General features: G+C 44.8%; 1 protein-coding gene across 2 annotated transcripts in view; it reads left to right on the top strand.

Moving 5' to 3' along the window:
- Positions 1-16,574, top strand: part of RUNX1 (RUNX family transcription factor 1) — a 90,134-nt gene that overhangs the window by 40,864 nt on the left and 32,696 nt on the right. For both annotated transcript variants that reach the window (XM_053934380.1, XM_053934379.1), the window contains exon 4: positions 6,881-7,072. In XM_053934380.1, coding sequence (XP_053790355.1) covers positions 6,881-7,072 — 192 coding nt within the window. The remainder of the gene's footprint in view (positions 1-6,880; positions 7,073-16,574) is intronic.

Raw genomic sequence — 16,574 nt, 5'->3', positions numbered from 1 at the left:
TAATAATAAAAGGAGAGGAATTTTTAAAAAAAATAACTCCCAAAAAACAATGGGAGTGGATGGCAGCAAGAGACAGAAGAGTGGAATAATTAAGAGGGAAAAACTTGATTAAAAGACTAAAAAAATAAAAAAATATCATGAAATCATAGAATGGTTTTGTTTGGAAGGGATTTAAAGATCTCCTGATTCCACCCCTGCCATGCACAGGGATTTCCATCAACCCATTCCAGCAGTGTTTACTTGGAGAGTGGCCCTGGTTTTCCACAAGAATTCCAGCTGGAAGGAGGAGAGCAGCAATGCCTTTCCTTGGCCTCTGCTTTGCCCAATTCTGCCTCTCCGAGCCTGAAAGCATCTAAGGATGCCTGCAAAAATCGAAAAAAAAATGAAAGGAAAAAATAAAAATTCAATATTTGAAAGGAAGGTAAAAGTTCCTTGGCCTATTCTGCCTCTCTGAGCCCACAAAAATCAAAAAAAAATTAAAGGAAAATTCAATATTTGAAAGGAAGGTAAAAGTTCCTTGGCCTATTCTGCCTTTCTGAGCCTGAAAGCATCTAAGGATGCCTGCAAAAATTTCCCCCCAAAAAATAAAAGGAAAATTTAAATTTTCAATATTTCAAAGGAAGGTAAATGTTCTTTGCCCAATTCTGCCTCTCCAAGCCTGAAAGCGTCTAAGGATGCCTGCAAACATCAAAAAAAATTAAAGGAAAATTCAAATTTTCAAAAGAAGGTAAAAGTTCTTTGGCCTATTCTGCCTCTCTGAGCCTGAAAGAAAGCCTGAAAAAATAAAAAAAAAAATTAAAGGAAAATTCAATATTTGAAAGGAAGCTAAAGGTTTCTTGGCCTATTCTGCCTTTCTGACCCTGAAAGGCATCTAAGGATGCCTGCAAAAATTAAAAAATAAATACATAAAATAAAAGAAAATTCAAATTTTCAAAGGAAGGTAAACATTCCTTGTTTTCTGCTTTACCCAATTCTGCCTCTCCGAGCCTGAAAGCAAACCTGCAAAAATAAAAAAAAAAATTAAAGGAAAATTCAATATTTCAAAGGAAGGTAAACATTCCTTGGCTTCTGCTTTGCCTAATTCTGCCTCTCTGAGCCTGAAAGCATCTAAGGATGCCTGCAAAAAATTTAAAAAAAAAAACAAAAAATTGAAGGAAAATTCAAAATTTCAAAGGAAGGTAAACATTCGTTGGCTTCTACTTTACCCAATTCTACCTTTCTGACCTGAAAGCATTTAAGGATGCCTGCAAAAATTTAAAAAAAAAAAAAAAAAAAAGGAAAATACAAAATTTCAAAGGAAGGTAAACATTCCTTGGCTTCTGCTTTGCCCAGTTCTGCCTTTCTGACCTGAAAGGCATCTAAGGATGCCTGCAAAAATTAAAAAATAAATAAATAAAATAAAGGAAAATTCAAATTTTCAAAGAAAGGTAAACATTCCTTGGCTTCTGCTTTGCCCAATTCTACCTTTCTGACCTGAAAGGCATCTAAGAATGCCTGCAAAAATTAAAAAAAAAAAATAAATAAAATAAAGAAAATTTCAAAATTTCAAAGGAAGGTAAACATTCGTTGGCTTCTACTTTACCCAATTCTACCTTTCTGACCTGAAAGCATTTAAGGATGCCTGCAAAAATTTAAAAAAAAAAAAAAAAAAAGGAAAATACAAAATTTCAAAGGAAGGTAAACATTCCTTGGCTTCTGCTTTGCCCAATTCTACCTTTCTGACCTGAAAGGCATCTAAGGATGCCTGCAAAAATTAAAAAATAAATACATAAAATAAAGGAAAATTCAAATTTTCAAAGTAAGGTAAACATTCCTTGGCCTCTGCTTTGCCCAATTCTGCCTCTCTGGGCCTGAAAGCATCTATGGATGCCTGCAGAAATCAAAAAAAAATTAAAGGAAAATTCAAAATTTCAAAGGAAGGTAAAAGTTCCTTGGCTTCTGCTTTGCCCAGTTCTGCCTTTCTGACCTGAAAGCATCTATGGATGCCTGCAAAAATTTAAAAAAATTAAAGGAAAATTCAAAATTTCAAAGGAAGGTAAAAGTTCCTTAGCTTCTGCTTTGCCCAATTCTGCCTCTCCAAGCCTGACAGGCATCTAAGGATGCCTGAAAAAAAAAAAAAAAAAAAAAAAAAAATTAAAGGAAAATTCAGAATTTCAAGGGAAATTTCAGAGGAAATTTTGTTTCTTTTGCTGCACTGCTCTCATCCTTGTGAATCGCAGCCTGAGCCGCGGTTCCCACAGAAGCAGGGGCTGCCAGGGCGCTTTGCTGCTGTCGTTTGCACGTCCCCAGCGCTGACACCTGGCTGCAGGCCAGGCCTGAGTGTTGCACAGGCTCTCAGAGTCCATAAAACTGCATTTCCCTGCCATTAAGAGGGGAAGCACTTTCGTGCTGCCTCGCTGGGAAAGGCTCGGAAGAGCCCTGCCCTCCCTGTGTAATATTCCATGTCAAAAAAAATATTCCATGTCAAAAAAAATATACCGTGTCAAAAAAAAAATTCATATAAAAAAAAATATTCCATGTCAAAAAAAAAAAATTCCATGTCAAAAAAAATATTCCATGTGAAAAAAAATATGCCGTGTCAAAAAAAATATTCCATATCAAAAAAAATATACCGTGTCAAAAAAAATATACCATGTCAAAAAAAATATACCGTGTCAAAAAAAATATTCTGTGTCAAAAAAAATATTCCATGTCAAAAAAAATATACCGTGTCAAAAAAAAATATTCCATGTAAAAAAAAATATTCCATGTCAAAAAAAATATTCCATGTAAAAAAAAAAATTCCATGTCAAAAAAAAATTTTTCATGTCAAAAAATATATTCCATGTAAAAAAAAAATTCCATGTCAAAAAAAAAATATTCCATGTAAAAAAAAAAAATTCCATGTCAAAAAAAATATTCCATGTCAAAAAAAAAATATTCCGTGTCCAAAAAAAATATTCCATGTCAAAAAAAATATTCCATGTCAAAAAACCCTCCTGACCTCACTCAGGCAGTGTTTGGAAGGGATAATCTAAAAAAAAAAAAAGGCAAAAAGTCCCCAAATCCTGTGGTTTAGCCAAGTTGGCTGCGTGTCCTGTTTATTGCAGCATCCCAAACACAAGCTGAGGGGAAAAATGTTCGTTTTTTCTTTTCTCTTAATTGATCCTTGTGAAAAAAATCTCCGGGGACACGAGGAGGGGAAGGCGGCAGTGGTTCCACCTCGTGTGAGCTCCGTGCCAAGGCTTTTCCTTCAACAGCTGGAAGTTGGAGCGATTTTCATAAAGATTTGTGGCCAAAGTGCTTCGGCCGAGCCAAAGCAGCTTCCAAACACCTTCCTGCTGCTCTTGTTCATCCTGGAAAAGGCAGCCGTGGGCTTGTGGCCACCGCACGGGGCTGCCAGCAGAGTGGTTGTCACAGGGTCACCTCCTGGCCCTAGGCAGGGCGCCGCATTTCTCTGTCATTCCATTTTCCACCTGGAGAAAAAAAAAAAGGGTTAATAGCAGTGCTGCCTTTCCCAGGGGTCAGCTGAGGATCTTTTCCCTGCTCCAGCAAGGTGTTTAGAGGGGAACTTCAAAGCACAGCTAATAAACACCAAAATACAGGTCGCCCTCACAAAGGGCTGCCTGTGCTTGGAGAGTGGCTTGGGAGAAATATTTACGTTCGTTACGTTCTCCTGACACACTTTGGTGCCAGACAGGTTCTGTGCAGCCAGAGGAGGAGAAATAATGACTAGATTTTCTGGCTGGGGACAGGGAGGGTGAAGAGGCACTTTTGGAGCTGTGTCTTGAGGTGACAATTGCCTGGCCTTGCTTCTGAGTGTTTCCCCACTCAAAAATGAAAATGTAGCCACAAAAGCAGCGGAGTTCTCCTGAGGAAGAACCTGTTGGTGCTGCTCTTTCTCCCTCGCATTGGCACAAATGGAATTTCCCCACATTCAAGGGATGAGGCAGATCTTGGCCGTGCCCCCTGCACTCCTGGGAATCCCAGGCTGTGGAAAAGGCTCCACGCAGGAGGCTGGAACACCCCCAAAATTCAGCTGGATGCTCTGGGGCAGCACGGGAAGGGGTGGGCAGGTCCAAGTTTCGCTCAGCGGATGCAGGGTAGGAAGATATCTTGGAAATCAGGAGGAATTTTGTCCCTGACAGGGTTGCTAAACGTTCAGATGGGCTGCCCAGGGAGGTTTGGAGTGCCCGTGCCTGGAGATGCCTGGCAGAGGTGGCACTCAGTGCTCTGGGCTGGGGACAAGGAGGGCACAGCTGGGCACAGCTGGGATCCTGCATTTCCAGCCTCAGGGATTTTGGGATTCTGTGAAACAGGCAGAGATCCTCCCACCAGCCTGGCACTGCAGGGTCTGGGAGGGGAAGGGGAGGTCACAGGGGGTCAAACCTGGCCTTCCTGCTCTCCTTTAAAAGCTGGAGGTGTCCCAGGAGAATCCGAAATCAGGAATGAACGCCAGCGTGGGGCTGCAGTTGGAAGGATGTGGCTCTTGGCTCTGCCAGCCCTGGGTTGAGCCTGCTGGAGCTTAAAATAATCCCCGTGGATGAGGTATTTTACACATCTTGTGTGACTCCACATGTTGGCGTTCACATCCAGGGTCAGGAGCCCAAGGCTTGAGGAACTTCCAGCTTTTCTCTGCTGACAAATGCAGCATTTGCTCCCGACCAACCAGAACGTCAGATAAAAGTCCTTTTCATCTGTCTCTGCTTCTCCCCTCCTTTTTTATTTCTTTTTTTTTTTTTTTTTAAGCCCTAATGGGTCTCTTTAATGATGAAACCACTGCTATATAATATGTCTTTTTACATTTTAATTCCTCCCCCTCCCCTTGGGATAATTTACAGCACAGTGTGGAATCTGAGACAGTTCAAGCTGTGCCAAAGGGCCTGGCAACGGGAAGAAATGCCGAGCCACTGAGATTTGGAACCATAAGACGAGTTATAAAATTTAATTTTAGAAATGCAGCTACTGGGAACTGCTTTTAAATGCACATTTTCCTTTTAGTGCATAAAATGGGCCTGTGTCTTGATTGAGCTGTCAGGGTGGCTTGAAAGAGTTCTCTGTAGAGGAAGGGGCCTGCAGGGCTCTGCAGAGAACTTTTTGCTGCTTTCTCAGTGATATTCAACATTGAGAGTGGGATTTTTAGGAATGTTTATGGATTAAAGGTTAAGGGGGGAGTGTGGAATAAGGAATAGCGGATAAAAAAATAAAATAATGCCTACTTTTTTTATATAATCACAGAATGGTTTGGGTTGGAAAAGACCTTAAAGAACATCTCATCTCATCCCTGTCATGGCAGGGACACCTCCCACTGTGCCAGGCTGCTCCAGCCCCAGTGTCCAGCCTGGCCTTGGGCACTGCCAGGGATCCAGGGACAGCCCCAGCTGCTCTGGCAATTCCATCCCAGCCCCTGCCCACCCTGCCAGGAAACAATTCCCAATTCCCAATATCTCATCTAACCCTGCCTTCCTTTACCTTAAGGCCATTCCCCCTTTCCTTGTCACAAGTTTCCCTGTTTCTTCAAGGGAACAAGTAGAAAAATGAAGATGTTTGAGATTTGGGCTGCATTCCTGGCAGGACAGCAGTGCCCAATGGAAAGAAGGACACAGGATAAGACACAAAGATCCATGAGGCAGCCGATGTCCTGAGACAAATCCAATGTGCAGAAATCATGGAATTACATAGAATAGAACCATGGAGTGTCCTGAGCCGAAGGGACCCCCAGGGATCCCCCAGTGCCAGCCCTGCCCTGCCCAGACCCCCAACAACCCCAGCCTGGGCATCCCTGGCAGCGCTGTCCAAAGGCTCCTGGAGCTCTGGCAGCCTCGGGGCTGGGACCTTGGAAAAGGCTGGCACAGCTGGCATTGTTCACCTGCACAGGAGAAGCTTTGGGCTGAGCTCAGGGTGGCCTTGCAGGGCCTGGAGGAGCCCCAGGAAAGCTGGAGAGAGACAATTTCCAGGGGATGCAGGGACAGGACACAGGGAATGGCTCCCAGTGCCAGAGGGCAGGGCTGGATGGGAGATTGGGAATTGGGAATTGTTCCCTGGCAGGGTGGGCAGGGGCTGGGATGGAATTGCCAGAACAGCTGGGGCTGCCCCTGGATCCCTGGCAGTGCCCAAGGCCAGGTTGGACACTGGGGCTGGAGCAGCCCGGGGCAGTGGAAAGTAGAAATGTGTCACCTCAGTCCTTCCAGCTGAATCTGGATGTGTCCTGATGCTGTCCTGGCTCTCTGGGACCTTCCCTGTCCCCTCCCAGCCCTAGAGCTTCATGTGGAATGTGCTCCAAGGGTTGCTCTGGGAAGTGCTGGCCCCTGTAATTCCCACGTGGCCGTGCCCAAGTCCCCTGTGCCCTCGAAACTCAGCATTTCCTCTCGTGGAGCTGAGTGTCTGATGGGTTCCTGAAGCTCCCAGTGGCACCAAGAGAAACCTCGTTATCCCAGTTTCAGTTCTGCCGGTGTTTATTTCCCGCCCATAAAGCCATTGCAAAAGAACCCAAAACCAGGATGTGATTTGGTTTGTTATTTTATAGCCCCGTAGCACTTGTCTGCTTGTGGTGCTTGGTGAAATTCTGGGATGGAATTTTTGAGGAGTTATCCCAGTGCAGGTTTAGCACAGGAGCCGTTTCCTCCTTTTAGAAACCACGGGAAGAGTAGAAAAGCCCTGAAATTTTCAGTGGCTCTGGTTCCTCAGCCTAGGGCACATCTCAGGCTGCCCCACGATAAGACTGCAATGCTTTAGAGGTGATTTCAATTTCATTTCAGACAGTCCCACATCAGGACCTTCGCCAGCAGATCAGGGGTTGCAAAAACAAGATTAAAAAAAAAAAATAAAAATAAACCAAAACCAACCGACCTCATGTACCAAGTGAGCTTTTCTGATCTTTTTCCCCCCCCTCCCACACTAGGACATCGGCAGAAAATAGATGAGCAGACAAAGCCCGGCAGCTTGTCCTTTTCTGAGCGCCTGAGCGAGCTGGAGCAGTTGCGTCGCACGGCCATGAGGGTCAGCCCACACCACCCAGCCCCCACACCCAACCCTCGAGCCTCCTTGAACCACAGCACAGCTTTTAACCCTCAGCCTCAGAGTCAGATTCAGGGTAAGTACCCGAAATCCTCCCCCCACTCACCCACCGCCATCCCTGCAGCCTACGGGGGCTCACGGCCCTGCTGGGCTTCCACCTCTTTGGGGATCTTTGACACATGAGAGTCTTTAAGGAGTGAAAAGAGGGCCTTCCCAATGGATGTTTGGATTTTGGGAAGCCTGGATGTTTGAATTTGGGAATTTGGGAATGTTTTAGGAGGTCCATTCTAATCCTCCCTGCGCTCGCCCATCTCCACCCCGCGGCCTACACGGGCTCATGACCCCACTGTGGGGCTCCATGGCCCCATCTTTTAGTGGCTCTTCTTGGAGATCTTTGGATCTTTGACACATGAGAGTCTTTAAGGAGTGAAAAGAGGAGCTTCCCAACAGATGTTTGGATTTTGGGAAGCCTGGCAGGTTTTAAGGAGGCCATTCTAGCCCTCCACCCTGCGGCCTATGGGGAATTGCAGCCCTGCTCTGTTTCCACTCCTTCTCGGCTTTCCTTGGAGATCTTTGACACATGAGAGTCTTTAAGGAGTGAAAAGAGCAGCATCTCAATGGATGTTTGGATTTTCAGAACCCTGGATGTTTGAATTTGGGAATTTGGGAATGTTTTAGGAGGTACATTCTAGTTCTCCCTGTGCTCACCCACCTCTACCCTGTGGCCTACACAGGCTCATGGCCCCACTGTGCTTCCATCTCTTAGCGGATCTCCTTGGAGATCTGTGGATCTTTGACACATGAGAGTCTTTAAGGAGTGAAAAGAGGATGTTCAATGGGATGTTCAAACATCCCAATGGATGTTTGGATTTTCGGAAGCCTGGATGTTTGAATTTGGGAATTTGGGAATGTTTTAAGAGGTCCATTCTAATCCTCCCTGCGCTCACCCACCTCCATCCCTGCAGCCTACGCGGGCTCACGGCCCTGATGGGCTTCCATCTCTTTGGGGCTCTCATTGGAGATCTTTGGATCTTTGACACATGAGAGTTTTTAAGAAGTGAAAAGAGGGCCTTCCCAATGGTTGTTTGGATTTTGGGAAGCCTGGCAAGTTTTAAGGAGTCCATTCTAGTCCTCTACTCCGTGGCCTATGGGGGCTCACAACCCCGCTCTGTTTGTGCTTCTTCTTGGCTCTCCTTGGAGATCTTTGACATGTGAGAGCTTTTAAGGAGTGAAAAGAGGAGCTTCCCAATGGATGTTTGGATTTTGGGAAGCCTGGATGTTTGAATTTGGGAATGTTTTAAGAGGTCCATTCTAATCCTCCCTGCGCTCGCCCATCTCCACCCCGCGGCCTACACGGGCTCATGGCCCCACTGTGCTTCCATCTCTTAGCGGATCTCCTTGGAGGTTTTTGGATCTTTGACATATGAGAGTCTTTAAGGAGTGAAAAGAGGAGCTTCCCAACAGATGTTTGGATTTTGGGAAGCCTGGCAGGTTTTAAGGAGGCCATTCTAGCCCTCCACCCTGCGGCCTATGGGGAAGTGCAGCCCTGCTCTGTTTCCACTTCTTCTCAGCTTTCCTTGGAGATCTTTGACACATGAGAGTCTTTAAGGAGTGAAAAGAGCGGCTTCCCAATGGATGTTTGGATTTTGAGAAGCCTGGATGTTTGAATTTGGGAATTTGGGAATGTTTTAAGAGGTCCATTCTAGTTCTCCCTGTGCTCACCCACCTCTACCCTGCAGCCTACGTGGGCTCATGGCCCCATCTCTTTGGGGCTCTCCTTGGAGATCTCTGACACATGAGAGTCTTTAAGGAGTGAAAAGCGGAGCTTCCCAACAGATGTTTGGATTTTGGGAAGCCTGGCAGGTTTTAAGGGGCCCATCCTGTGTCTTCCCAGCGTCAGCACAGCTCAAGGGTTTTGTTTGCCTCAACCTGCAGAACCATTGTTTGTCTTGCAAAGCCAGGCCTTGTTCCAGGTGTATTTCCCAATGGACATTTGTCCATGAGTGTGCTGGAGAGAGAGGGGAAATGCTGTCAAAACCTTGCTTTGACCTTTCCCAGGAAGGCAGCAGCAAAGAGAGCTCTGCAAAGTGCTTCATTCCCCCAAAATTACCTCTGAGTGCTGAGGCTTTCCTAGCACAGGCTGCTCTGGAGGTGTGTCTGTGGCTGGTGGTTGGAATGAAAACCTGCAAAAGGCTCACTCAGGAGTCTGATTTCCTCCCAGGCTCAGATGAAACGGAGTCATCCAGCTTGGAATTGTATCTGGCATCCCCTGGAGCTGAGTCTGTCCCTGCTAAAATTCCTGCTGAAATTTGGGCAGTGGGTCAGGTCACCGAGCACTAATAAAATGCAGATTCATGGGGAGAGGGACCCAAAAAAAAAAAAGTGGGATAGTGCTGGTTTTAGCAGGTGCTGTTCCTACCAGAGTTTTTCCTCTCTTCTTCCAGCCAGAAGGAAATGGGCTCAGTCAAGGTTCTCTGCTGGGATTTTGGAGAGGAATAGTTACAGGGAATCGGGAGAAGTTCTTGTTTTGGGATTTATTTCTGAGAGCAGGGTGCTCTTTCCTGCAGGCAGGAAAGGTTATCACTCACCTCAGGCAACTCTTGGAACTTTCCTTTATTCCCAGGGTTTGGGAGGTCTGTGGCTTAGTGGAATTATTACAAATCTGCTGGGTTTCGGGTATTTTTGATAACCATAGAATCAGGGAATGGTTGGGGTTGGAAAGGACCTTAAAGATCATTTAGTTCCAACCCAAACCATGGGCAGGGACACCTTCCACTCTCCCAGGTTGCTCCAAGCCCAGTCCAAGCTGGCCTCGGATGCTTCCAGGGATAGGGCAGCCCCAAAATTCTGTGGGCAACCTGTGCCTTCCTCACAGGGAAGATTTTTCTCCCCAAAACCCCAATCTAACCATACTAAACCCTCCTGATTTTACTACTAAAGATCAACAAATGACCATGTGCCCTACAAAGCAAAACTGGAAGCACCGCCCAGCTCCTTTCCCTGGCTGGAGCAATTCCAGGTCAGCTCAGGTGAAGGATCCAACCCCTCACATTCTCCCTCACTTCTCTCCCTGATTTGCAGGGCAAACCACGCTGCCTTTCTCCTGCTCACGGCTCCGTTCCTATTAAAAAAACCCGAATTTTCCTGTGGCTGCTCAGCAGAGCAGGCGTGGGTGGTGGTATCGGTGGCAGCCTCGCGTACTTCAGCTTCTTGGGAACACTTTCTGCCTGGCAGAGTATCGGGTTTGACTCCCAGGATCCCTTTTCCCTGCTTCCCCGTGGAAGTCCCGATGGGTTTTTCACGCAGGGCCTGGATCCAGCTGCTCCCCCTGGGAATAGCTGTAGGAGGTGGCTGGGCTTTGCTGTGTCAGACAGGATTTACTGTGATTCACCTGTGGATGTAGCTCAGCCATGGATGTTTCCTCACGGATATTCTCCTCTTCTCCTGCTTCCACTTTCCCTCCCAAACGGGTGTTATCCATGCAGGATGGAATTGTTGAGGCTTGCAGTGGATATCAGGAAAATAAACCCCAAATTGAAGCCTGTTTACCATCACCTTTTAACGTTCAGGGCTCATCTTTTCAGGGTCATGTTTTCACAGCTGGAAAAAAAGAGATGGGGTGGGAAAAAGCTCCAGGACCATCATTTTTCCCTTGGTGACCAAAGTGTGGTTGGATTAGGGTTTATCTCCTGTGTGAGCTGGGATATTTCATTTCTCTCTATTGTTATTTTTGGTTATTCAGTTTCAGAGCAGAGGCCTCCAAAACAAAGGAGGGGAGAGCTGGGATTGTTCACCTGCACAGGAGAAGCTTTGGGCTGAGCTCAGGGTGGCCTTGCAGGGCCTGGAGGAGCCCCAGGAAAGCTGGAGAGAGACAATTTCCAGGGGATGCAGGGACAGGACCCAGGGAATGGCTCCCAGTGCCAGAGGGCAGGGCTGGATGGGAGATTGGGAATTGGGAATTGTTCCCTGGCAGGGTGGGCAGGGGCTGGGATGGAATTGCCAGAGCAGCTGGGGCTGCCCCTGGATCCCTGGCAGTGCCCAAGGCCAGGTTGGACATTGGGGCTGGAGCAGCCTGGCACAGTGGGAGCTGTCCCTGCCATGGCAGGGGTGGAACAAAATGATCTTTAAGATCCTTTCCAACCCAATCCAGTCTGGGATTCCGTGATTCCATGAAAACCAAACCAATTCTGAACATCCCATTTCACACCTTCCTGCCCTTTTTGCATCCTGGAGCATTTCTGGTGAAACTTTCTCGCCAAAGAGAGCACAAAGTGCTTTTTATAAGACCAAACCTCCATCCATTGCTGAATTCCAAGCAGCATCCCAAAATTTTGCTGTAACTCCCACGAGCAGGAACCAGAAGTTGCTCCTCCACTCATCCAAACCCACTTATCTTAAAAAAAAAAAGAAAAAAAAAACCAAACTAAAATAGGCATCTCAGAGCAGTTCCTGGATTGCAAGGGGCAGGTTGCCATGCCACTAAACCACTGTTTATTTGCTGAGGTTTTCAGCTAGAAAAGGATTGAGGGTAATTTCAACTTCCTATTTTAGCGAGTCTCGAACGGGGGAATGAAACCTTTTGTTCGGATACAAATAAAATAAATAGAAAAAAGAATAATAAAAAGGATCTATCAAGAATAATAAAAAGAATCATATAAAGAATATAAGAAGAAAAAGAATAAAACCTTTCATGTCACGCATACAAATCCACGTTAGGAGTTGAATTCAGAGCCCATAAATTGCTTTAATCGAGTTTTTATGCTTCTTTCATATCACAAGGAGGGAGCCACGTCCACCTGTTCCCTTGGAAGTTTTAACCATGGCCAATTCCCAGACCAAAGGGGAACAGGAGGGGACGAAAAGCTTCCACCACATGGTTTAGGTTGAGAGATTATTTTTGTGCCAGAACCGAGTGTAAAATGTCAAAGAATTTGACCTCCATGCAGAGAAAAAGGAGATCCTGACCTCAACTCACCCCTTCCTTTGTGCAGAGGGGAAAATAAAAAACAGGCAGAGCCATGTGAGCTGTGCTGAGGGGTTTAGAGCCTTGAAAAGCATTTTTATTTTCATTTTTATCTTTATTTTTATCTTTATTTTTATTCTTATTTTTATTCCTATTTTTTTATTTTTAATTTTATTTTTATTTTATTTATATAATTTATATCATACATTACTTGTAGTGCATATATAATATATGTGTTAAGGTTGGGTTTCTCCTAACACCAGCCTGGGCCAGACACTAAATCCATAATTCTTAATTTTACAGTGGTTCAAGTTAACCAGAGTGGGTAATTCCAAAAAAATATGAACATAAGTTTCCTTTACAGCAGATTTTTTTGCAGGGCCAACAGAAATATTTGAAAATTCAGGCCCAGAGGATTCTTGGGGAGGCATCGATGTGAAGTTAATAAATTGCATAAATAAATGGGGTTAGGAATATCATCCAAAAATGTGCAATTAAATAACTTTTTTTTTTTTTTTTAATTAGCTCAAAAAATGTTCACAGAATCATAGAACCAAAAAATGGTTTGGGTTGGGAAAGAACCTTAAAACCAACCAGGGACACCTCCACTGGTTGCTCCAAGCTCCATCCAACCTGGCCTTGAATATTCTCCACTCTTTTCCAACTGTTTGGATGTTTTCACTTGGGGATTTATTAATTATTTATTGAAAAATAAATTAAATCAAGCTGTTTCCTCTAGGGAAAACAAATAATCACTTTAAGCTACACCTCTGGTTCTTTTTTAAGGCTTTGATAACCTTAAAATACCTGAGTTTGCTCTTTTAAAAGCAAATTTTGTAACCTTAGATGTTCAGTTTCCCACTTTTATGACCAAATCTAAAATCCCTGGAAACGAGAGGCTCGAATAAAATTGCTGTGACAGCTCTTGAAGGGAAGAATTAGCCCTGAAAACAAAGCCAGGGAGATCATTTAAAGCTCAGCTCTTTGAATTAACACCAAACACGAGGACTGAGGGATTATTTTGTTCCGAGCCGGGCTTTTGTCTTCCTCCAGGTGCACCACACTTTGTTTAAGAGACGTTTCAAGGTCCTTGCTATCGGGATCTTGGACAAAAAACACAGCCTGGGTTTATCAGGGTTCCCAGGAACCCGTGAAAAGCAGGAGGAGAGTCAAGGGCAGCACTGGAACCAGGGAATTACAACCAGGGAATTACAGGCTCTGTTCCTTCTCTGCCTGGATCAAGCCCCAGTTTTTAATATTTTAGTTTTTAATTTCGCTCCATAAGCTGTGTGTTAATAGAACCTGAGGAATTTGCAGCGTTTCAGGAGGGATTTATGGGGTTGTCACTCTGCCCCCCACATTTTGCTGCTGGAAAATGCAGTTTTCAGGCGGTTTTGGGCATTGGGCTTGGTGTGCTCGCAGCTCCCAAACAGATCCAGAGGCTCCCCAAGGATCAGGGAATTCCCAGCTCTTCCCCTTGTGCCATAGGTTAAAAACTGATTAATCCCATTCCCTTTGGACACTCTGGTGTTTCCCCTCAGCACGTGGTGCTTTCCCAGCAGATCACCCCCTTCCCACTGGATTAAAGTCCTCTCCATCCCAAAAAACAGTCCCTGGAAAGTCCAGCCAGTGCTGCCTGCGCTCGGCACTTCTCCTCCCAGCTCTGCTCCTTGGGGCTGGATCCAGCACTTCTGGATGTTCTCTCCACCCCCAGAAGGTTTCCCCGCCACGATTTGTCCATCCTGACCAGGGAAGATCCCCTTGAATGGATCCCCCTCCATCTCCTGGAGTGGGAATTTCCACCGGGATCCTGCTCTGGGTGAAGAGGAGGAAATTATCTTCCTCCTCCCCATTCCCTTCCGTGCCAGCAGCCACCAAAAACAGAAAAGAAGGAGCTGAAGCCACCCTGTGGTGTGGACCCGGAGCTCCAGTGCCACAGCCACAGGAAAATTGTGGAAGTGGAGATGCTTTCCCAAAATATTTTGCCAACCACATCCATGGAGCTGGCAGGGCTCTAAGTGGCTCCATCAAAAAAAAAGGGAATTTTATAGAGAGAAATATCTTTTTTCCATAAAAGAAATGCCTTTTGTGTGATTTGCAATTATTGCTCGGCAGATAATATCGAAATGGAATTCCATCAGTAACTTCCAGAGTTTTCCTTTTTCAAGGAGCACTTTAGGAGTGCCATCCTGGTGTCCATTTGTGGTGTCACAAACCAGCTTGCATCCAAATTGATGAGCACGCCAGCTGGGTTAGCACACGCAGAACAACTCCTCTGGAATTCTGGCCCGTGGAAATCCACCCTGAGGAAAAATCCCTGCTTTTTCACACCTCCCTACTACAAATATAGATATAAACCTCCTGTTTTATAGAATTATAGAACAATTTGGGTTGGATTGGGAGGGGCTTTAAAGATCCTCTCTGTGGCTGCCCCTGGATCCCTGGAAGTGCCCAAGGCCAGGCTGGGCAGGGCTTGGAGCAGCCTGGGATGGTTGAAGGTGACCCTGCCCTGGATCTGGATGATCTCTAAGGTCCCTTCCAACCCCAACCATTCCATGATCCTCTAAGGTGTGCAAAATAAACTAAATAACTGCAAGTGTTCTAGAATTATTATATATTTTATATTTTTACATGTATTAATATTATATATATATAATAACTATAATATTACAGATTAATATATTGCCCATTTTTTTTTTCTTGGCTTTGCCCCTCCACATAATTCTTTTACTCAATCATTTCATCCCCTGTGGAATGGGGCACCTGACAGCAGGAGCCACGTCTTCCACTGGGTTTGTAAAGTCTGTAATTCCGTTTGGATTTGGGTCAGTAACTCCATTTGGATTTGGGTCTGTAATTCCATTTGGATTTGGGTCTGTAATTCCATTTGGGTTTGGGTCTGTGATTCCATTTGGGTTTGGGTCTGTAACTCCATTTGGATTTGGGTCTGTAACTCCATTTGGATTTGGGTCTGTAACTCCGTTTGGATTTGGGTCTGTGATTCCATTTGGGTTTGGGTCTGTGACTCCATTTGGATTTGGGTCTGTGATTCCATTTGGGTTTGTAAAGTCTGTAATTCTGTTTGGATTTGGGTCTGTGATTCCATTTGGATTTGGGTCTGTAACTCCATTTGGATTTGGGTCTGTAACTCCTTTTGGATTTGGGTCTGTGATTCCATTTGGGTTTGTAAAGTCTGTAATTCAGTTTGGATTTGGGTCTGTGATTCCATTTGGATTTGGGTCTGTGATTCCATTTGGATTTGGGTCTGTGATTCCATTTGGATTTGGGTCTGCAACTCCATTTGGATTTGGGTCTGTAACTCCTTATGGATTAAGGTCTGTAATTCCATTTGGATTTGGGTCTGTGATTCCATTTGGATTTGGGTCTGTAACTCCATTTGGATTTAAGTCTGTAATTCCGTTTGGATTTGGGTCTGTGATTCCATTTGGATTTGGGTCTGTAATTCTGTTTGGATTTGGGTCTGTAACTCCATTTGGATTTGGGTCTGTAATTCCGTTTGGATTTGGGTCTGTGATTCCATTTGGATTTGGGTCTGTGATTCCATTTGGATTTGGGTCTGTAACTCCATTTGGATTTGGGTCTGTGATTCCATTTGGATTTGGGTCTGTAACTCCATTTGGATTTTGGTCTGTAATTCCGTTTGGATTTGGGTCTGTGATTCCATTTGGATTTGGGTCTGAAATTCCATTTGGATTTGGGTCTGTAACTCCATTTGGATTTGGGTCTGTAACTCCATTTGGATTTGGGTCTGTGATTCCATTTGGATTTGGGTCTGTGATTCCATTTGGGTTTGTAAAGTCTGTAATTCTGTTTGGATTTGGGTCTGTGATTCCATTTGGATTTGGGTTGGTAACTCCATTTGGATTTGGGTCTGTGATTCCATTTGTATTTGGGTCTGTAACTCCTTTTGGATTTGGGTCTGTGATTCCATTTGGGTTTGTAAAGTCTGTAATTCTGTTTGGATTTGGGTCTGTGATTCCATTTGGATTTGGGTCTGTGATTCCATTTGGATTTGGGTCTGCAACTCCATTTGGATTTGGGTCTCTAACTCCTTATGGATTAAGGTCTGTAATTCCATTTGGATTTGGGTCTGTAACTCCATTTGGATTTAAGTCTGTAATTCCGTTTGGATTTGGGTCTGTGATTCCATTTGGATTTGGGTCTGTAACTCCATTTGGATTTGGGTCTGTAATTCCGTTTGGATTTGGGTCTGTGATTCCATCTGGATTTGGGTCTGAAATTCCATTTGGATTTGGGTCTGTAACTCCATTTGGATTTGGGTCTGTAACTCCATTTGGATTTGGGTCTGTGATTCCATTTGGATTTGGGTCTGTGATTCCATTTGTATTTGGGTCTGTAACTCCGTTTGGATTTGGGTCTGTGATTCCATTTGGATTTGGGTCTGTGATTCCATTTGTATTTGGGTCTGTAACTCTGTTTGGATTTGGGTCTGTGATTCCATTTGGATTTGGGTCTGTGATTCCGTTTGGATTTGGGTCTGTAACTCTGTTTGGATTTGGGTCTGTGATTCCGTTTGGATTTGTGTCTGTGATTCCATTTGGATTTGGGTCTATGATTCCATTTGAATTTGGGT

This window comes from Vidua chalybeata, chromosome 2 (assembly GCF_026979565.1).
Source record: "Vidua chalybeata isolate OUT-0048 chromosome 2, bVidCha1 merged haplotype, whole genome shotgun sequence".
Classification (NCBI taxonomy): Eukaryota; Metazoa; Chordata; class Aves; order Passeriformes; family Viduidae; genus Vidua; species Vidua chalybeata.
Note: the sequence above shows the minus strand (reverse complement) of the source record. Positions and strands in the feature narration are given on the sequence as shown.